At 29.4% G+C, this 24,736-nt stretch overlaps 1 protein-coding gene across 1 annotated transcript; it reads left to right on the top strand.

Moving 5' to 3' along the window:
• The first annotated feature begins 1,754 nt into the window (after positions 1-1,754).
• LOC113365939 (exosome RNA helicase MTR4-like) lies at positions 1,755-19,375 on the top strand. Its single transcript, XM_026607484.1, is given in 17 exon segments — positions 1,755-1,877; positions 1,971-2,084; positions 3,409-3,651; positions 3,719-3,893; positions 5,785-5,896; positions 5,976-6,178; positions 7,408-7,654; positions 7,727-7,806; positions 8,616-8,828; positions 9,972-10,220; positions 10,222-10,249; positions 10,319-10,491; positions 11,736-11,969; positions 13,892-14,118; positions 15,797-15,911; positions 16,008-16,292; positions 19,055-19,375. Coding segments are annotated over 17 exon segments (3,117 nt in total). The 5' UTR covers positions 1,755-1,779.
• The last annotated feature ends 5,361 nt before the right edge of the window (positions 19,376-24,736 follow it).

The raw sequence follows: 24,736 nt of genomic DNA, 5'->3' as shown, positions 1-24,736 counted from the left end.
AATTACTTCTGGAAAAAAAATTGTTTCTAATTTTTTTTTTCAAAAAATATTTTTGTAATTTTGGATTAAAAATTGAAAAAATTACCCAGGCTAAGCACAGTCTAAGCACCACTCTGGTACGAATGTTTACCCAAGTGCGTTTAGACTGTTTTAGCACTTTTCCAATTTTGTGAAAACTATTGAAAAATGTGAAAATGCCGCCAAGCTAAGCACAGTATAAGCGAAAATGTCGCACAGAATTAGTTGCAAATGCGTTTAGACTGTGACTATATCGGAGCACTTTTTCAATTTTGTGTAAATTAGGCAACTATTTTTTTTTTTTAAATTGAATTCGAAATGAAATGACGATTGTTAATGTTCTCGAGATAAATTGATTTATTTATGATTTGCATTTGATTTACTCATAATCAGATATACCAATAAGATATCAAAAATAATGAAAGTTACAGTATTTGTAATAATCTATTTGAAAACGTTTAAAATTTCTCGAATATTTCATTACGATACGGGAAGTTCCAGCAATTTGCCTTAAGGCACGATGCCATACACCACTAGTTAATGTTTTGACTGATTTTTATCTTTTGCAGATGGCCTGGTTGTCAGATCATGAACGAAGTGATCACAAATCAATTACAGGAGCTGATCCAAAAATTTATAAATAACATAGTATAATTTCAAAACAATAATGTAGATTTAGTCGCATATGTATAGCGTAACAAAAATTTATAATTTTTCTCATAAATATTTCTCAATGACTGTTTTTTGGGGTTTGAGATACATATGTCAATGTATCAATTATCCCATTATAACCAGTCGTGAGAATCCTGTACAACAAATTTCCAAAATTTTCATTTTTGTTTAAATGCATCATTTACCACACATGCTGTTACTATTTAAATGTGTGTTGCATTTCTTCGAAAATGAAGTTTTGACCAAAAAGACTGATTATATTTCAATAGGGTGTATTTTAAGGCTCAGGGAATTCATATTGGCCCCCGATTGAATTTATAATCATACTTGTTGTAATTTATGTCAGATGCCGTATTTGTTGTCTTCTGAGCTATTGTTAAATAAAAATTATGTGAGTGTGGTTGCTGAACCAAAAAATTGTTAATTTTATCTTTTTGTACAATGTACTTTTTTGTATATAAATAATAAATATTCCATGTTAAAAGAGTTTATTTATATAAAATAGTTAAATGTGAAACAGCTGTAAAAAATACAGAGTGAAATTTATTTATTAACCCAAAAGAGAAGTTCATGTTTTTGGTAGGATATATGATTTGCTAATTTTGTTTTCTCGACGTGTCAAGTCATTCTGAATCGTTTAACACCGAAATTGTAAAAAGTGTGCAGATCTGAGCCAAAATTTAGCCTTTTGTTCTCATTTACTCAAAAACTGCTATACCATTATTAAAATATAATTACTGATATGTATTTCTAAGTCTAACAAAAAACCTAATGTTTATATGTCTATTTGAATTAAAAGTATGTATATATACATATATAATATATATATATATATATATATATATATATATATATATATATACTTGTTAATCTATGATTTATATATTCATTTTTAAAATTCAAAATTTAAACGACAAAACCTGTGTTTTACTATCAAGTGTCCTATCTATCTTTCATCTATGGTTCCTATGTTCAAATTTTTATGTTGCCTATGGTTCTGTCTGTCAACCGAACTCGAACTCGTTCCAAGTACTGCGGTTTTGTTTGTTTTTTTGAAAATACAAATATATTTTATATTAACGTTGAATTATGGACGATTTGGACGAACTATTTAGTTGTTTCACTAGTAATAATCAAAATTCAATAGGTCCTCCTACTGTTCCACCTCCAAAGGATGTTTCAGAAAAGTAAGTTAACATAACCTCAAAATTAATGCATGCCGTGCAATTATACAAAGATAATTGATATAAATAATCGTAATTATTAAAACTATTCTCTAGGCCTAAAGATGATGATGCTAAAGGCACAAAAAGACCAGTTTCTCCTGGACCTTCTGAGAAATTGGAAGAATCACCGAAGAAGTTGAAAATGGATCCTTTGTTGGATGATATCAAGTATGTACATTGATAATTGGTTTAGTAGTAAAATATTTGTTATGACCATATGATTCAACTTGACTCTTTCCACTCTTGGTGTGTCTATAACAATTACATTTAAATATATCAAAGTGCAAATTCTTAGTTTTCACATAAGCGCGTTCCAATACATTTTGATTATAAATCTCTAACACCAGCATTGATAGATGTAATGAAATTTCAGATTTAGGAGTTTTATTTGATTCTGGTGTTTTTCAGGGATCATATAACTGATATTTCTAATAGAGCACATAAATCTTTAGGTTTGATACTGAGAAATTGTAAAAATTCAATTCTAACAATACACTTCTTTGCATGTACTATTCTATTGTACGTTCAAAATTAGAATATGGTTCGATCATTTGGCATCCTCATCAAATCAACAACTCTGATGCGATAGAGAAGGTTCAGCAAAATTTCTGAAATATCTTTATTATAAAACATGAAAAATTTACCCTGAACGTGGCTTTGACCACAACACTTTACTAAAAGAATTTGGTATATTCTTCTTTGCCTCACGTCGATTTATCTGTACAATTATGTTTTAATTTAACTTTGCAATAATCTATAGACTGTCTTCTTATTCTTAATCAACTATCCTTTAATGTTCCAAGGCTATCTACGCGTTCACAATTATTTTTCAATTATCCTACTCTTAAATCTAATTCTCTCTTTTATTAAATTCGCCTATTTTACTTATGTCCTCTAACTTTAACTTAATTAATAATAAAATAGATATTCACAACACTTCACCTAATAATCGAATAATTTCCATCTGCACAAGTTAACCTTTTTATTTTCTTTTCAAATATCTCATTATTTTATCTTATTCTGTTTATAAATAATATTGTTACATTCTCCATTATATGTAATTTTATGTTAAGCATTTTATGTTAATAACTATATATTGTAATTTTGTATACATTTTAATTGTTATTCATTATGTAAAATAATTGTATTTTTGAGTCTTTATTGGAAGAAATCTGTGGGCTATATATATTTAAAATAAATATGCTTAAACTATGACAAAGTTATTCAGATTTAATTCGATATATTCCATACAAAATATTCATTATTAAATTAAATAGTCATTCATAAGTCATAGTCATAGTTATAAGTAAATTATTCATTCATAAATAGTCAGTTATTATTTCTATTAGTTTTGTTACAAAACAAGAAATTTGACTATCAAAGAACCAATATTTAAACATTTTCGGTTAACTTAGAAAATTTTCAGTCAACTTACAACATTTTCAACATAAAAAGTTCCCTTTCAATAATTTTTTTCCCTTATTTCTTTCAGTTTAGACGACCTAAACAAGCGAATAGTAGTACACACAATAGAAACAGTGGAAGGATGTTTACACGAAGTAGCATACCCCCCTGGACTCGATTACATTCCACTGAGACCTCCCAGTTCTGTACCAGCTAAAGAATATCTTTCCTATTAGATCCCTTTCCAAAAGGAAGCAATTTTGTGCATAGAAAACAACCAGAGTGTGTTAGTATCTGCACATACGTCTGCAGGAAAAACTGTTGTGGCTGAGTAAGTGATAAATGATAAATGGTAAATGATAACTTACTTGATTCTATATTTATGTATGAAATTTTAGATACTCCATAGCTAAGTCGTTGAAGGATAAGCAGAGAGTTATATATACAACACCGATTAAAGCTTTATCTAATCAAAAGTTTCGAGAATTTACAGAAGAATTTAAGGATGTCGGTTTGATTACAGGAGATGTTACTATAAATCCAACAGCTGCCTGTTTAATTATGACCACTGAGGTTAGCAAAAAGAAACAATTATTAAATTATTTTATTTTTAAATATTATTCACACATTGCTACTACTAAGTTTCTACTAAAAAACTGTTTTTAAAAACCCATAAGCTCTAATTTTTTATTAACTTCCCGTAGGGCAAGTTATAGTAATCGCAAAAAAATCAAAAATGAAAATTTTTATATATCTTTACGTTTCAGAGGTTTCTGAACATTTTGGCATACCTTAAAAAAAATGGATGTATGTGTGTGTGTGTGCGTGTGTGTGTGTATGTACGTGTGTGTATGTATGTGCGGATACAAATTTTCGTCGACGATTTCGGGAACACGGATCAACCGACTTGAATAATTCAAACTAGCTGTAAGTGGAATTTAGTCTTGAGGCAATTATGGCATCATGCCTTAAGGCAAATTGCTGGAACTTCCCGTACCGTAACTAAATGTTCGAGGAATACTGAATGTTTTCAAATAGATTATCATAAATATTGTAACATTGTCTAATATTTATGAGAATTATATAAACTGAATTGCAGAGTTGAAATTATTTGTAAAGTATATTAGAAACTATAGTCGAAATAAAAATAAAATCTGAATTATTTTTTGATATAACAAAAAATAAAAAAGAAAAGTTGAATTTTTTTTTCCCAAAATCAATTATTTTGTTAGCAAAGCAGAAAGTTCTTTAAATCATTTAAATCGGACGCTTAGTTCTCTCAAAAACTGCTATTTTTTACATATTTAGCTCCGTATTTTCGAAATGACAGGACCTGCCTTTGCCAAAAACTATTAAACACTTCTCCCAATCATTACTAATTGAATGTTTTTTAGATCATTCAAATCGGATACTCCGTTCTCTCAAAAAGTCGATTTTTATTTTCTGCGCTTTTTGCTCCGTATCTCCGAAACGACTGGACTTGCCATTGCCAAAAACTAATCAGTTCTTTTCCCTGTCGATAGGAATCGAATGTTTTTTTAACCATTTAAATCGGTTGATCCGTACGCCCGAAAACGTGGGCGAAAATTTGTATCCATACATACATACACACACACACATCCATTTTTTCTGAGGTATGCCAAAATGTTCAGAAACCTTCAAAACGTCGAGAAATGTAAAAATTTTCAATTTCGATTTTCGGCTCATTACAATAATTTACCCTACGGGAAGTTAAAAACATTCGATTCGTATTGATAAGGAGACGTGCTGATAAGTTTTTGGCGAACGCAGGTCTAGCCGTTCCGAAGATATGGGGCAAAAAGTGCCAAAAACGGTAACTCAGTTTTTAAGAGAACGGAGCGTCCGATTTGAATAATTCAAAAAACATTTCACTTGTATTGACAAGATGAAGAATTGATCAAATTTTCATGAAGGCAGGTCTAGCGGTTTCGGAGATCTAACAAAAAAAGTAACAAAAATGCCATTTGGCGGTCAAAAATGATCATTAGACTTATGCACATCAAATTATCAGATATTTTATAGAGATTTTAACAATAAGTATAAATTTTGTTTACATTCCTATGGGTTCCGTACCAATGTTTATCCGTTAGACGGCGGCGCGGCGCTTACGCGCTTCGATATTTCGTCTCTATGCAGTTAAAGCAGTACGATTACTTTTTTCTAAATACACTTTTCTTCAAAAAGTCTTTTTTTTTTCCAAAAAAAATTAATTTTTGTCAAAAATTTATAGTTTCTCAAAAACTTAATTTTTAGAGTAAATTTTTTTTAACAGTGTTAATCTTTAAAAAAAAAATTAATTTTTGGTACAGGAAGTTCCAGCAATTTGCCTTAAGGCACGATGCCATGCGCCCCACGAGTTTTTAAATATTATTCACACTGCTTTTAAAAACCCGTAGGCCCTAATTTTTTATTTCCGAACTATATTTAGATTTAATGTTTTCAGATTTTGCGCAGTATGTTATACAGAGGCTCAGAAGTTACTCGTGAGGTCGGTTGGGTTATTTTTGATGAAATCCATTACATGAGAGACAAAGAGCGTGGAGTCGTATGGGAAGGTATAAAAATACAAATATCACTATTAATTATATATATATTTCTCGCAACAATAATTTTAATTTTCTTATTATTTTTAGAAAACTCTAATTCTCCTTCAAGACAATGTGCGTCAAGTTTTTCTATCAGCCACAATTCCCAATGCAACACAATTTGCTGAATGGGTCTGTTTTATCCATCGGCAACCTTGTCATGTTGTTTATACAGATTATAGACCTACGCCTCTGCAACATTATATTTTTCCTGCAGGAGGGGATGGAATACATTTAGTAGTCGACGAAAAGGTAAAAATTAATATATATATATATATATATATATATATATATATATATATTAGATTCCGATTAGTATGACGCCGGATATATTGACAACCGCTTAATATGACGTAATCGCACTAGGAATTTGGTTTCCATATAAAATTCCTTAAAAAAACAGCTGTCTAGTCGGATATATTGACCTCGCTTACATTGACATGTCGCTTATAATGACTCATTTTTGCAAAAAAATATGTCCAATTATAATGACCGACATGATTTTACATGATGTGGCCAAGTCTACGAAAGCAATTGCTGTGTCTTTTGTGCACAATAGAACCAGGGACTGTTTTTACAATAAAATTATGTAAAGAAATCAATCAAAAATTACTGATTACTTACATTGAAAAATCACATTTGTATGTCTATGGGTAGGGTAGACCAATTATTAATGGTCCACCACGGATATCTCGTAAACAAATACAATTAGATTTTTTTAAACAATTATATTTGATAGTAGAGGGCGAAAAATGTATAAATTCATAACCAGCCATCACCTTTATTCTTATGACTTTGCTATCAGAAGATAAGCAGCACATGAGTGCGATAAAAAGGACCAGCTGAACCTTTACTTTTGGCAATAAAGTAGTAAAGTTAAAAAAAAGCAATTTTACAAGAGACTAATTGAATAAATTGTTATTCCGGCTCTTCTAATGAATATTTCTGACCAATAGCAGATCAATGTTATATACTGTGTTGTCTTTGTAACAAATGTACCCACAAAATTAATTAATTAATAGAAGAAATTGCATCTGTTTGCCCCCTGGTTGTTTCACTTTACCTTTTAATGATTAAAAAATAGTAAAAAATATAATATTTATATAATTAGGAATTATGTACGTATGTATGTAAGTTTTTCTGAACATAGTTCGATAGATGCTTCTTTGATGTATGTTATGTGTTGTTCATTGGGTTTAGACAGTATAATTACCGTAAGTCAAATTGGACCGTTGTGCCCCGCCCTACCCTATGTCAATTTTATTTTATATTAAATTTTAATATGTGTCATATTTATTTTTATTTAAAACGTTTGTATAGGCTTTTCTTTTAAATTACTGAAACATGTAACATATTTGCATATTAAAAGTTTTTCTTCAGTACGCTTTTAATGACGACCGGTTAGTATGACGAGATTTCGGCGTCCCTTCGATGTCATACTAAGCGGATTCTACTGTATATATAAATGTTTTATATTTTAGGGTCTTTTCAAAGAAGACAATTTCAACAAAGCAATGGCTGTGTTAGCAAATGCAGGAGATGCAGCAAAGGGCGACCAAAGAGGCCGAAGAGGCGGAATTCGAGGCGCAAATCCTACTGAAAGTAATATTTATAAAATTGTCAAGATGGTTATGGAAAGGAATTTTGCACCATTGATTTGCTTCAGTTTTTCCAAGAAAGAATGCGAGACTTATGCCATGCAGATGGCCAAACTCGATTTTAATTCCAGTAAGTAAAAGAATCACATGACTTACTATTTGTTACATAAATAAAAATTGTTAACATTTAATTATTTTACAGCTGAGGAGAAAAAGTTTGTCGACGAGATTTTTCACAATGCTATTGACGTTTTGAACGAAGAAGACAAAAAACTACCACAGGTAATAATTGTTACATATTTATCTATTTGCAACAAGCATGGTTTTATATTAAGGGGCACAACTAGTGTGAAATTTTCAAAAAATCGAATTTTCAATTTTTCCATATTGCGATAGGTTATACCTTTAAAAATAACATACCAAAATTTTAAATCGATATCTTACATAGTTTTTGAGTTACAGCCATTTAAAAGAGTATATATATAGTATATAGTATAACGATAATTTTATCTTTAAACGCGTTTTTCTCAAACAGCATTTTCCGAATTTGCTGCAGCGATTACTCAAAAACAAATGATTCGATCACTATTAAATTTTTTTCACATGTTCTATATATAGTTTCTCCGTAAAATAAACTATCGATTTTTTGATCGGATCAAAAATCGAATTTTGGCAGGCCAAAAACGACCAAACCTTTGGGTAAAATTCGACTTTTTTTTTAAAATACACCGTCATTTGGTCAATTTTTGATTTTTTTTCTTTATCATAGTTCAATTTACAGACAATATTATCTAGTTTAACGAGATTGTTTTTTTTTTTAATTTTATCCACGTAGAAGGCCGGAATTACTGCAGCAGTGAAGGACCTTTTTTTGTCGCGCCGTTGGAGATCGACGATAACTTAAAAAATATTTAATTTTTTTCTTCAAAAATTTGACTATGCATTCTTAAAACATATGTAAATATATTCTTAAAATTTCGAAATCATTGATAGAGTATTTTTTTTAATATAAATTCCTAAAAATCACCTTCTTTTAGACGGTTACACTAGTTGTGCTCTTTAAAATTGTAATATTATATTTTTTTCTATAGGTGGAAAATGTGTTACCCTTACTAAAAAGAGGCATTGGTATTCATCACGGTGGTTTATTGCCGATATTGAAAGAAACTATTGAAATATTGTTTGCAGAAGGTTTAATCAAAGCCTTATTTGCAACTGAAACTTTTGCTATGGGTTTGAACATGCCTGCAAGAACTGTATTGTTTACGTCGCCTAGAAAATTCGATGGAAAGAGTATGAGATGGGTAAGTTTAAAATGTTAAAAATAAAATTTGAGTTATTTTTTAAAATCATACATATTAACTTCCCGTAGGGTATTAAATTATTTAGTATTAAAGTTTTGCATTCCTCGACGTTTTGAAGGTTTCTGAACATTTTGGCATACCTCAGAAACCAAATGGATGTGTGTGTGTGTGTTTTGTATGTCCGCATTTTTTCGTCCACGTTTTCGGACGCACGGATCAACCGATTTGAATGGTTTGAAAAACATTCGATTCCTATTGATAGGGAGATGTGCTGATTAGTTTTTGACAAAGGCAGGTCCAGCCGTTACGGAGATACGGAGCAAAGAGTGCAGAAAATACAAATCGAGTTTTTGAGAGAACGGAGTATCCGATTTGAATGATTTAAAAAACATTGAATTTGTAATGATTGGGAGAAGATGTGATTAGTTTTTGGCAAAGACAGGACCCGCCATTTCGAAGATACAGAGCCAAATGTGCAAAAAATTGCAGTTTTTGAGTGAAACTAAGCGTCCGATTTGAATGATCTAAAAAAAGCTTTTTGCTTGTTTGACAAAATAATTGCTTTTGAGGATAAAAAATTATTACATCTTTTTTTATTTTCCATAAAATATTTTTGAAATTTTTTGGATTAAAAATTGAAAAAATTACCCAGGCTAAGCACAGTCTAAGCGCCACTGTGGTACAAATGTTTACCCGAGTGCGTTTAGACTGTTTTTGAACTGGAGCACTTTTCGAATTTTGTGAAAAAATAAACTATTGAAAAATGTGAAAATGCCGCCAAGCTAAGCACAGTATAAGTGAAAATGTCGCACAGAATTATTTGCAAGTGCGTTTAGACTGTGACTATGCGGGAGCAAATTTTTCAATTTTGTGTAAATTAGGCAACTTTCAAGTTTTTTTTTGAAATAGAATTCGAATTGAAATGACGACTGTTAATGTTCTGGAGATGAAATGATTTATGATTTACATTGATTTGCTCAGATATAACAAACAAGATAGCAAAAATAATGAAAGTTACAGTATTTGTAATGATATATTTGAAAACGTTTAAAATTTCTCGAATATTTCATTACGGTACGGGAAGTTTTAGCAATTTGCCTTAATGCACGATGCCATACACGACTAGTTTATTATATTTTTTAGATTTCCTCCGGAGAGTACATTCAAATGTCCGGCAGAGCCGGTCGACGTGGTCTGGACGACAAAGGAATCGTAATTTTGATGCTGGACGAAAAAGTTTCACCGGCAACAGGAAAGGAAATCGTGCAGGGCAAAGCTGATCCTATAAATTCAGCGTTTCACTTGACTTACAACATGGTTTTGAATTTATTGAGAGTCGAAGAAATCAATCCTGAATATATGTTGGAGAAGAGTTTTTATCAATTTCAGAACTTTGTCTTCGATACCGGATTTGTATCAAAGTATAAATAATGATAAATATTAGTTTATTTTTTGAATAGAATGGTAATAAAATGTATTTTTTTTATTAGAGGTCATGGACAAAAGTCAAGAACTACAAACTTGCACAGTCGACCGAGAATTCGAAATATCGTCCTATCATCATATCAGAACGAAATTAGATGACTTAGGTGAAGAATATAGAAATTTTATAACCAAACCGGAATATCTTGTACCGTTTTTGCAACCTGGGAGGCTAGTTAAGGTAATCATCATCATCATCATCATCATCATCATCATCATCATCATCAATTATTACATATCAATGTGTATTAATCTTATATATAAAAATGATTTGCAAAATGTGTTGGTAAGCGCGTAACTTAACAATGTCTGGATCAATTTGGTCAATTCTTTTTCTAAAATGTTCGTTGAAGACCAAGGATGGTTCTTACGGCGAAAAAAAATCGAATAATTTCCGGGAAAACCCTAAAAACAGCCCTTTTCTTTTTCTCATACAAACGTTTTCTAACTGAAACGTAGAATCAATTTGAGCTTTATTGCTATTATATAAAACACTCACTGTATACTACTTCTAAACGATCATTTGGATTTTGATAAATCTTTCTGAAGTTTGTTAAGGACATTTTCTAGGATGTATGTGATTATAAAGTACTGGGATGTATGTGCAATATTGTAGAAATAAATGGAAAAAATTGCAAAAAATGACATTTCATTGTTTGCATTGAGAACAAATGAAAACTATCATCTGCCAAAAATTTCAATTTACTTATGAACCTAGACAATATTAGAATATGTATAATAAATTTATGATTATGAATGAGAAAAATGAACAGTATGAACAGTATATGACAAATTAATTCACTTAAAATATGAAATTAAGTATTAATCCGAGCCGGTCCTACGTTTAATCGATGCATGCGAAAAATACGAGCGCATTCCTTAAGGGGCGCCAATATAAGATTCGGATAATAAATTTTTAATACCGTTTTTTTTTTCGATATATAATTTCTTTGCATCTTTTACAAATATTTTCACAATATTTTTAAAATTCGTAAAAATATCACTTTATAAAAACAAATGGGAAAGTAAAGATTAATACATACAATTCGGCCCTCACGATATCGATTAGGAGAAGTTTAAGATGCAATTTTGGATATCTTAAATAATCAAGAATTAAATTAATTTAATCCAATATGAAGTACCAGTGTTATGTTATGGTTATGGTTGTGTTATACCGTTTTAAAGACTTCAATTTCCAATACAGTGTGGGAATTGAGGCTCATCATTTTATTTAAAGCAGTTCTACATTTAACATCGCTCATGTTATAAATGTATATGCATTTTGGCGTGAAGAGTAAATTAAACAAAACAATAATCTTAGGTAAACGGTAAATATTAGTATATTATATTAAAAAATTGTAGACATGGGTACAGGACAAAGTCTGTCGGGTCATCTAGTTAATGATAAAATATCATTTATCATAGGTTAAAAACACTCTGCACGAATACGATTGGGGCATGGTGGTGAATTATAAGAAGCAAAGAGTTACCCAGAGACCTATAAGAGGCAGAAGGAACCCAAATCCGATGAGCGATGAGGAGCATCATGTGATTGTCGATATTTTGTTACATATTGCCAAAATTGATGATGCAGCAAATAGTAGTCAAGTATCAAAGATACCACCACCTTGTTTGGAAGGCGATACTGGAGATATTGAGGTAAGTGGAAATAATTTAAAAACTTTCTCCTACACATCTTACGCCAAGCATACTTAACCCTCCGTCGGTCAGCGTGGTCTGGCCAGACTCTTTTCGACTTCAATTAAAAAAAAAGAATACTTCTAGTAATCCTATCGACTTGAAATTTCTTGACTTTTCCTAAAATTTCATTAGCTGTCGATCAATGAAAAAATCAAGACGAAAAAATGTACGGAAGGGTAATTATAAGGATATTAACTTTTTTATACTTCGAATGGTCGGAAAGGTCTGTCTAGACCACCCATACATTTTGTATGAAATATACGCTTTTTGATATATGTAAACCAGTATTTTGTTTTTTTTCATTGCATTTTCTATTCAAACTGCGTTGTATATATTCTTTGCTGTGTTGTAAAATGAATGTTAGTATTTTCATGACGAGAGTTCCTTGAAAACCTACCAAACTTATTGGTAATCGCAAACACTGAAAATCGGATGAGTAATGCACACATTATCAACATTTTTTCTAACCGTACTGCGTTCGAATTTTTTTTTTTGGCAAACCTGTAGTGAAATTATATTTTCACTTTGAGTTTTACAGCTCATTTCAAAGGCGACGCACCTCATTTCGTTTTCATTTGAATTTCACATTCATTTCAAAGGCGCCGAAAAAGAATATTGTTTTTCATCGATATAAAACAGAACTAGCTGTAAGTGGAATTCTGTCTTGAGGCAATTATGGCATCGTGCCTTAAGGCAAATTACTGGAACTTCCCGTACCGTAACGAAATGTTCGAGGAATACTGAATGTTTTCAAATAGATTATTATAAATATTGTTGTAACATTGTCTAATATTTATGAGAATTATATAAACTGAATTGCAGAGTTGAAATTATTTGTAAAGTATATTAGAACTATAGTCAGAATTAAAAATGAAATCTGAAATATTTTCGATATACAAAAAAAAAAAAAAAAGGAACGAAATTTTTTTTTCCAAAATCAATTATTTTGTTAAGACAAGCAGAAAGTTCTTTGAATCATTTAAATCGGACGCTTAGTTTTCTCAAAAACTGCCATTTTTTACATATTTAGCCTCGTATCTTCGAAATGGCTGTGCCTGCCTTTGCCAAAAACTAATAAGCACTTCTCCCAATCATTACTAATTGAATGTTTTTTAAATCATTCAAATCGGATACTCCGTTATCTCAAAAATTCGATTTCTATTTTCTGCACTCTTTGCTCCGTATCTCCGAAACGGCTGGACCTGCCTTTGCCAAAAACTAATCAGCTCTTTTTCCTATCAATAGGAATCGAATGTTTTTTGAACCATTCAAATCGGTTGATCCGTGCGCCCTAAAACGTGACTGGAAATTTGTATCCATACATACATACACACACACACATACACACACACACCCACACACATCAATTTTTTCTGAGGTATGCCAAAACGTTCAGAAACCTTCAAAACGTCGAGAAATGTTAAAATTTTCAATTCCGATTTTCGGCCCATTACAATAACTTACCCTACGGGAAGTTAAAAATTAACAAACAAAGCAACGATTTTTTTTATATTTCTTGATTTTTTTTATATAATATAATATGTAATATTTTTATTATAAGCAAGCTCAACACATGCAAAAGACGGTAAGAAAAAGAAAAAATCAAAACTATAAATATTTACTACTAATAATCATTAATATATAAGACATCAAAAACTCATTTATCCCATATAAATGCATGTAAAATAAATGGTGGTCCAGCCAGACCTTTCCGACCGTTCGAAGGTGAAAAAATATCTGACCGACGGAGGGTTAATTCCTTCAAAATTTTACTATAAGTGTAGTAACTATTTTCGGTTACATATTTAATATCTTATGGCAACATGGAGATATCATTAGGCAGTTGAAAATAAAGACGGTATTGATGTTGACCATTTTAGGTGATATCAGTGGAACATGGTGCCATATGGAAGATTAGTTCTGTTCGAGTTCATTGTCCGAATGATTTAAGACCGGTTGATAGCAGAAAATCGATGTATAAAACGATACAAGAGGTTAAGAAAAGATTTCCAGAGGGGCCGCCTTTGTTGAAACCGATTGAAGAAATGCATATCAAGGATGAGGAATTTTTGAATTGTAAAAATTTAATAGAACAATTTGAAGAAAGGTAAGAAAGATATCATATATAACTATATCTTGTGTATATAAATATACATATATATATATACCTATATATATATAAATCTCGTGTCACGATGTTGGTTCGCGATGGACGCCCAAACTACTGAACCGATTTTAAATTTTTTTATTGGCTTATCGTGTGCATATATATCCAACTTATATTATAGGAAATTTTGAAAAGTAAATTTAAAATATGAATATATAATTTTTATAAATTTCTAAAAATTTTGACAGAAAATGACCAAAAAAAAAAACAAAACACTAAAATGACAAATGTCAAAATTTATGGAAAATTCGATATATAATTTTTGAAAAAAAAAATTTGACATTTCAAAAAATAAAATTCAAAAACATGTACATATATAGAAATATCCGACATTTAAATCCAAATTTGATGAAATGCTATATTCAAAATCACTGTTTATTGTTTTAAATCTAATTAAAAATCAAAGCTTAAAAATTTGAATAAATGTTGACATGTAAACAAATTAAATGTCATTTGTCTGTATTTATAAAAATAATTATATAAATAGATTTACGATTTAGATTTAATTGAATAGCTTACCAAATTATTTCGGTAACCAAAACTTCATCAAAACATTATAGATCAGAGATCACAATAAAAAAGCGGCATATTGAATTTAAAATTAATCATAAACAAAATTTTGACATTTCACAAAAAAAATGTTAAAACGACATATATATAAAAAACGACTTACTTCAATAAGAAGCAAATAAATTAATTATTCAAAGTTATGTTATAGGCAATATTGCCAAGCAAATTATAGATACAAAACATTATTGTAAAATAAATATTATCATATTATATTAATTTTGAACCAAGAAGGAAATATTTTGGCATTTATAAATTTAGTGCATATTGGATATATGAAATTGACATTCAATATTTTTCAATTAAATGCAAATGTAAAAAATCAAATATTTATATAAAAAATTGTATATTTAGATAAAGATACTGTGTTGATTTAGACCAAAATTTAATTTAATCTTAAATTAAAAAAAAATTGACATAAACAAAACACTATGATGCGTTGGAATTATTTATCGGAGTGTAAAGAAATTTGTGTAATTAAAATATAATATTATTATTAATATATCAGTTGAGATATACATATCATATTAAATTTTGACCGAAAAGAAAATATTTTGACAATTATAATTAATTTGAAATAAAATGCAAATGTCAAAAATCAGATCTTTATGTAAAAAAATATTTATTTCCACAATATTCCTGTGTTGATTTAGCCAAACTTATGAATTTAACAATTATATAATTATTCATTGATGACTTAAAATAATTATTAATTCATCAACAAATAAATAATATTTGAAAGAAAATTTTATTGACATATATGACATGACAAAAGTATAATAAACAAAAAACTATGATGCGAGTGAATTAATTTTTGAAGTATGAAATGTCGAATAATTTTGAAAATTATAACATGTTTTTAACTATCTGTCAAAAAATCAGAGTCTAAATCTATTAAGTATTTGATTTTTGGCACTTTTATTAATTTTTTTATCAATTTAGGCATATTTTTAATGGCAAAACAACGTTTGCCGGGTTAGCTAGTATATATATATATATATATATATATATATATATATATTATACATGAAATATTTTTAATTATTTACAGACTTTACAAACATCCTTTACACAAAGATGCTAATCTTGATAAGTTGTATAATGATTACACAAATAAAGTACAAGTGACTGCAGATTTTAAAAGTGCAAAACAAGCATTGAAAAAGGTAAAAAGATATATATGTATTAAGTATTTGTATATGTATATATATATGTATATATATATATATATAAATTATATTGTCATTTTTCTATCCATTAAGGCAATGTCCCTTCTCCACATGGAAGAGCTAAAGTGCAGAAAGCGAGTACTGAGACGTCTCGGTTACTGCACCCCATCTGATGTTATAGAGATAAAGGGTCGCGTTGCCTGCGAATTGAGCAGCGCCGACGAATTGCTGATGACAGAAATGATGTTTGAGGGTATTTTTAATGGTATCAAAGTCGAGGAGTGTCTCGCTCTTTTAAGCTGCTTTGTCTGTGACGAGAAGAGTCAGGAGACGCAGAAGGCTACTGAGACGCTGTCGGGACCATTGAGGCATATGCATGTAAGAACTAATAGATATATAATATAAATATATATATATATATATATATATATATATATGTATATCTTATGTATAAAATTCTTGTGTCGCGGTGTTTATGATTAAACTCCTCCGAAACGGCTTAACCGGTTCTCATGAAATTGGACAAGATCTATTTTTCATCCCTCTAAAGGTTAAGGATAATTTGACCCTAAACAAATTTTTGAACATTTTTTTTAATTTTTATTTTGGTTTTATTTGTTTATAATGTGGCATTTTTTACTTTTTTATCACCATTTTAGCCGTTTTAGCAAATCGATAATTTTTTATCCGACGTTCAGTTCATTTGACATAATTTTAGTTTAGATTTTTGAGTTTAAATTTTAATCGTCCAATCTTAATCTTTCTTTTTATTAAATTTTTTGACCAATTTCTTTATTTAAATTATCTATAAATTGAAATTGAAAAATGCATATAGAATTCTCTTTACTACGAAAAACTATTTATTATCATTAAGGGTTGTCCACCCCTAATTTTTTGTATTTTGGAATCAATTTTCTTTTAGTTTTAATTTTGACCTTTGTTTGACATAATTTTAGTTACGATTTTTTTGAGTATACAAACTGGTTAAATTTTATTAAAAAAAATATTAAGAGGTATCCAAACCTAACACATTTTTTCAATTATGAGGCCAATTTTTTTATTTTAATTTTTTATAATTGAAAACTGAAAAATACATGAAACTTTTTTTACTTCAAAAAACTATTTATTTTTATCAAGGATTGCCCATGCTTAACTTTTTTGTATATAATAATATAATAATGTTTCACAACGTTTTCAGTTATTGAGTGTTTTTTTACTGAATTTGAAATGATATTTTTCTGACCTTATGACAAATATTAATTTTATTTAAAAAAATATATATATATTTATATCAAGGGTTGTTCGCCTTCGACGAACAAAACGAGGAATGCGATCTAATTTTTTTTTACGATTAGGTCGTATTTCGAAATCTGGTATTTAAATTTATATGTGTTATTTTATATCGTGTTCAGACGTTTTGACACCTTATTTGTGTCATCAATCTAGAGGTTGATGATCTGAGGAGGAGTTTATTTTTGCCAGGAAATACGATTTGATAGTTTTATATTAGGTTATTCTGAAATGTTTAATATCACAGTTAAAAAAAATTACATGTGTGACAAAATTTGACCACTTGACGTTTTTTTAAAAAGCTTTTTATGAAATTCAATAAGGACTCGGCTTTGGTTAATTTTGTGCAACGATCATCTATGCTGTTTCTTCATAATCAATTAGAGGAGACGTAATAAGTAATTAATGAAATTTTGTACAGTGATCTAGTTTATGACCTAAGGGGGCGTCCATTAATCAAGTGATCAATTTTTTAAGGATTTTTGTACTCCCTCTTGGTGGTGATATTCAAAATTACCCTCTCTCTCCCACCAAATATCAGGTGTATTTTCAATTACGAGAAAAAATTGTGAAACCTTTTATTTTTTTTTGAAAGTGTTTGGATTTTTTTAAAATGAAGGTAAAAAATAAATACACGTCATATTTTACTAAACCACTCTCTTCCCCACGTGATATTACATGATTTTTTGTCAAACTCTCCCTCCCCAAAAAAAGAATGCGCTTAAGATTGATCACATGGGATTGAAGTAAAACTTTTTTGCTCTTGTACAAGGGGACTATTAAGTCAAAAATATTTTTTTTATTTGAGAATTTAAAATAATGTTTATTCGTAATATGGTAACACTACTTATAATATATTAAATAATGTAAACCATTTTACTAATATTTTCAAACAATAAATTAATTACTTCAATATAGTGTAAGACATAAATTCAGTCGACAAATTGTCTAAATTTCTTGAGAAGAAAATGGAGAATTATTCTTTGTTGAATTTATTTCACATACATTCATTGACCGCTTTTTTTTTGACTATTTCGCTGACGATACAGTCTCATTCTTTGAGCCGTTATAGTATCTGTCTTGCATATAAAAATATTTTTCATTTTAATAATCTCAATGATATGTAGTAACCACGGAAAAACAAACTACTTCTAAACTTACGTTTCATACACGGACCAGATGTTTTTTTTGTTTTATTATAATTATTTACCGGGGACAGGATAAAATATTCTTCAGATTTAGACATTTTTTATTAACTCAAGATTTGTACTACTATTTAACCTTAAAATCTAATGACATTCTGAACAATATGCTTTACGCTTTGATGTGTATGTGACGTACGCATACAATCAAAGAACCCTCACGCGACATGACGACCAATCACAACCGGCCTGTACAGAAATGATCTCATCGAGAGTGAATAGCGAACAGTTCAGGCGTTGCATTTTCACAGATTCACAACCTAGTCGCGCCTAAAGAAGTTTTACTTTAAAAACCTCACGTGTTAATGGACGCCTCTTAAACGAAAACTATAAAATATTATAGGCTTAGGAGAAGGGGTTTGATTATGATAATTTATTATTCAAGTTTATTTTTGAATTGATAATTGAAGTTGATAATTTTATCTAAATAGCTGAAACTCAATTATTATTGTATTTACACGTATCAGGAAGTTTAAAGGTTCACTAGTTTTAAATACAGTTCCACACTTCAAGTATTTGTATTGTTTTTTTAAGTGCACATCATCTTTGGATCACCTTGGTAAAAACCAATCACATACTCCTAACAAAATACTTTTAAACCCTTTAACACACATTCTATTCCAAATCCATGTATCTTTTCTATTTTAGAACCTGGCAAGAAAAATAGCAAAAGTCAGCAAAGAATCCAAAATAGAAATAGACGAAGAGGCCTACATCCAGCAATTCAAACCACATATGATGGACGTTGTCATTGCCTGGTGTCGGGGGTCGAAATTTGCAGAAATTTGCAAAATGACTGATATATTCGAAGGATCTATCATTCGATGTATGAGACGACTGGAGGAACTTTTGAGGCAGATGATTCAGGCTGCCAAAAGTATAGGAAATACTGACTTGGAAATTAAGTTTAGCGAAGGGATTCAATTGCTGAAGAGGGATATTGTTTTTGCAGCTAGCTTGTACTTATAAAAGTAAGAGTAAAGGACATATTTAAAAAATAAAATGAATATTTATATATTGATAATTTATGGACAACCATTATGTGAACTTATTTGTCATGTTGTGATAATACAATTGTTTTAAATAGTTGCAAATAAACATTTACATTTTCGGTTCATTTATTTTGTTTCAAAATATTTGTGTATAAATTTTTGGGCCAAATTACAAGTTTTGTATAAGACTTTGTAATTCACAAATAAAAATGAATCTAAATCTTTAAAATTTTTAGTAGCCCTGGACTTACAGTTTTAGTAATAATAAGTTTGAGTAATAAATCTTTTTGTAAATATAAATAAAGGTTTGGGTTACCAATGTTGTTCAAAAATTTATTGATATATAAATGTAACTATATATATATATATATATATATATATATATATATATATATATATATATATATTGTATGTAAACCAGACAATCAACTATTGTTCTCATGTACTAATTTTTATACAAAAAATGTAAAATATTTATTATGATTAAACATTTGTACAAAATTTGAATTTTCTTGATTGTCTTGTTTATGAAATAAATTATATTTTTATTAAATAATTTTCTTGTTTTATATTTGATACTATCACCGTTGTTTTAGAATGCGAAAAATTTATGTTATTTAAGACATTTATTGAATAAACTCGTTTTTAGAAACTTGTTGCGTTTTGCCTATTAGATAAGACATTTATATTAGATAAATATTATTATTTAGTTAAAACGAATTCTATATTCTATAACTTTGTTCCCGTTCAATGTATTTTAAATTATTTTTTATTTTTTTGACGTTTCCAGTAATTCTGAATCACTTGTTACATATTTTATTTTTTTATTAGAAAGTAATTTTCACAGCTGTCCTGAAATGGTCATATAAAACTGTAGGGAAAAAATGGCTTTAAAAATACGAAATCATCTGATCAGAATTTTACAAATTTTAATCTAATAAATTTTTACTAAAGATTGACCATGTAGTTCATATTTGAAATTAACAATTTACCATATTTTTTTACAATTTTCAAAAATTTAAAATAATCGACTGAGCCGTTTCTTTAGAAGTGCAAATTTGAAGCCCACGTTTTCACCAATTTTGAAAATTTCAAAACTTTTTGAAAGATATCACTTGGGAATCGTGTTGATTATTATTTTTTTGTACAGATCGGTCGCGTCGTTTCTTTGCAATTAATGCAAAATTTCTGGTCTTATTCTTAACCAATATCCTAAAATATTACAGTCATTCGAAAAGTGGTTTAATTTTAAAAATTTAACAAAGTTTGGAATAATGTATAATATAAGTGAACTTTAAAATTTGTGAGATATTAAAAAACTTGGTACATTTTTGAAAATTAAAAAGCGTTTGTTTTTTCTTTTGGATAATTCAAATCGGTTGATCCGTGCTCCCGAAATCGTGGACGAAAAATTGTATCCGAACATACACACTCACACATATACATACATTTTTTGACTTTGGAACGTAAAGATACCAAAAAAAATTCATTTTAATTTTTTTTTTGCTATTACTATTACTTTTACCCTATGGGAAGTACATATTTAATTGGTATTTAATTGTGGACTAAGAGCATCGTTTCCTAAGTTATTCTTAAAATTTATAAGAAAAGTAGTAAAATTTGTAAATGATTATAAAGATTTTCCGTGTAATAATCTATTTCGTGTAGGTGTTGATATGACGTCATGACAATTTCCTCGTGATCGAAAAACTAGTCAAACTTTTATCAAACTATCACTAACTTTAATAACGCTTTTCTCACGAACTCCTCGCGGTGGAGGAATATATATATATATATATATATATATATATATATATTATATATTATATATATATATATATATATATATTATATATTATATATATATATATATATATATATATATATATATATTGTCGTCGACCTATATATATCCGATTCCCGTGGACAATAATGTCGACCATTATATAACTCACGAACAACAACATCTGTCGAGAAAAAAGAAAACTTTCCTATATCACGTAACACTTTTCTTCCGGTCGAAGAAAAAACCGATTTCCGATCCTTTTATTGAATTTAATATTAATATGATATAGTATTAAGGTGAAATTACTATAAATATATGATAAGATATAGGTTAAGGAAATTGAATTGGTGTGTAATAATATTGTATAAATTAAATTAATTTGTTTATTATATTTATTGTCATCTATTCAGGGGCGTAGCGTGCTTTGGCGGGGCCCCGTATCAAAGTTTGTTTGGAGGCCCTCTCAAGAAGAAATTTTTTTTTTGCAAAATATAGAAATACATAATATTAAAAGAATATTTATTTATCTCTCTAATTTTCTCTAATTTTCTAAATTTTTCACAAATGAATCCAGATATATTTTCACTCTCCTTACCTTTTTTTGAAAAACTGACATATTTAGTGATCTTTAAATTTTATAAAGTTTCAGTCTAAAGTATTTACGTAATTTTTCATTAGTTTTAATTAAAAAAAAAATTTTTAGCAGTTGCGATTTTGACAGTAAATTTTAATTAAGGACCAAGAAAAAATGCATACTGTTATTTCAGAACAGAAACTTATATTTTTTAACACTGAAGAAAGAAATCTGAAAATGATTTAGTTGATCATATTTATCAAAACTATTAAACTGACGCGTCATGCAGACAATTCACGTAGTAACAACAACAAATAAAAAACGATATAAATATAAATATAAAAATTCCAAATTCCAATTTGGAAGATATCAATAAGTTATCGTATTGATTATTTTTCAATTAAACCGAAAATTTTATTTTCCCAAACATTTTACTTGGAAATCTAAATCTCAATTCTGATTGGTCAATTTGATTATGTATACGTATCGGGATGTTCAAGCAACTTGCCTTGAAGCAAAATGCCACTTACGATTAGTTTGTTAACTTCCCGTAGGGTAAGTTATAGTAATCGCAAAAAAATCAAAAATGAAAATTTTTATATATCTTTACGTTTCAGAGGTTTCTGAACATTTTGGCATACCTTAGAAAAAATGGATGTATGTGTGTGTGTGTGTGTGTGTGTGTGTGTGTGTATGTGTATGTACGTGTGTGTATGTATGTGCGGATACAAATTTTCGTCGACGATTTCGGGAACACCGATCAACCGATTTGAATAATTAAAAAAACATTCGATTCGTATTGATAAGGAGACGTGCTGAATAGTTTTTGGCGAAGGCAGGTCTAGCCGTTCCGAAGATACGGGGCAAAAAGTGCCGAAAACGGTAACTCAGTTTTTAAGAGAACGGAGCGTCCGATTTTAATAATTCAAATTTCACTTGTATTGACAAGATGAAGAATCGATAAAATTTTCATGAAGGTAGGTCTAGCGGTTTCGGAGATATGGAGGAAAAAGTAAAAAAATGAGCCATTTGGCGGTCAAAAATGATCATTAGACATATGCACATCAAATTATCAGATATTTTTTAGAGATTTTAACAATAAGTATAAATTTGGTTTACATTCCTATGGGTTTCGTACCAATGTTTACGCGTTAGACGGCGACGCGGCGCTTACGCGCTTTGATATTTCGTCTTTATGCAGTTAAAGCAGTACGATTGCTTTGAAAAAAAGTTTAGATCTTCCAAAATATGTCAAAATAAAGAAAAAAAATTTTTTTTTTCAAAAAAAAGTAATTTTTTGTCCAATTTATAGTTTTTCAAAAATCTTATTTTTTCGAAGTAAAATTTTTTCAAAAATGTTAATTGTTTTTAAAAAAATAATAATTTTTGGTACGGGAAGTTCCAGCAATTTGCCTTAAGGCACGATGCCATAATGCCTTAAGACAGAATTCCACTTACAGCTAGTTTTTGATGTGTAATGAAACGCCAGAAATGTTGTGGTCTGAAATGACATTCTAAAATATTATAGGCCTACGTCAAGCAGTTGAATTATGAAAAAAATATCAAAAATTAGAACTTTGCCTCACACTTGAGAGATTCTAATCAGAATCTATGCCGAGCATATGTACGTTCATCACACTTGAAGTAAATTCATTTTTAGAACACGAAATAGATGACAATAAATATAACAAACAGGCGTATTCCTCAGGTTGTCAGATAGAAAACCTAGCCTAGAAACCGCACAAATGTGAAAAAAACAATCTTAGGTAACAGGGTCTTTCTGACTCGGCTTCATAACATACGAGTGACGTTGCACTTTATGCACAGCGTGACATTTTGATTAGTATTTAGTATGGTTCAGTAGCATAATGTATGGAAGTGGAGCATAACATGGCCTTGCCATAACATTGGTCTGTTATGCGGCAGAATCTGTCTCTTATACTTGTCTATTGGTAGTAAAAACTGTGAAAATGCTATCCTTTTGCCGTGCGATCATGCGTATTTTACATACAAACAAATCAAGGAAAAATGTTATCATAACTGCATCTTTGTGATGCGCACTTTATAACATACAGTTTTATGTGTAAAACGCCTGATCGTAGAGAAATTAGAGAGACATTTTCACAGTTTTCACTACCGAGAAACAAGCATAACACAGTGTTGCCATAACAACGGCAGATTAGTCCATCTATTTATATAATCGAGTTACCCTAATTAAAATATTTAAAACATAACAGTAACTTGTTAATTACCAAGCGTGTCGCACAGATGTCGACAGCGTTGCTTCTTTGAACTTGTGGCGCTACAATATATATATATATATATATATATATATATATATATATATATATATATATATACATTTATACATGTGGTGGTATCTTTTATAGAAGTAGAAGCAATCGATATCCGAAGATAAAATGAATGTTGCGCGTGAATTTTTCGTCCTGTTCTATTTTCTATACGTCTCGCCTTTTCTAATCTAACCAGTTGATACCTTAGTCAGGGGGTGCAGGAGGGGCTTTGCGGGTTGAATCTACTCTGCATATATATATATATGTATTTGTATGTCGTTTATCTTTGTATAAGCGGTGACTAGCCCAAAGCGAAATAAGTAAATCCCATTTTTTTGTACAAGACACAAATTTATTGAAGCAGTTCGAAATTATATAAAGATATACCGGTACTGTTGTCTCTGCATAAATATATTATTGGTTGATATATTATTAAAATTATTTTATTTATTTAGCAGTATTTATGTTATTTAACACATTATTTACCATGTCAGTCATATGTGTATATTGTTTACATTGTATATATTTTACATGAGCGATATTGGAGGACATACACGATTAGGAAACAAAAAAATAATATATCCTGCCCTTGTCATATATGTGTGACATGAAAAATAGTGTTTTTCTCGAATTTTTGGCAATTTTTTTTCTGTGATACATCAAGTTTGCTTGATGCGTTTTTAA

The sequence above is a fragment of the Ctenocephalides felis genome, unplaced genomic scaffold (assembly GCF_003426905.1).
Source record: "Ctenocephalides felis isolate EL2017-DRISC unplaced genomic scaffold, ASM342690v1 CF-g0.4_SCAFFOLD_01170, whole genome shotgun sequence".
NCBI lineage: Eukaryota > Metazoa > Arthropoda > Insecta > Siphonaptera > Pulicidae > Ctenocephalides > Ctenocephalides felis.
The sequence above is the reverse complement of the archived record's forward strand: the minus strand, read 5'-3'. Positions and strand labels throughout refer to the sequence as shown.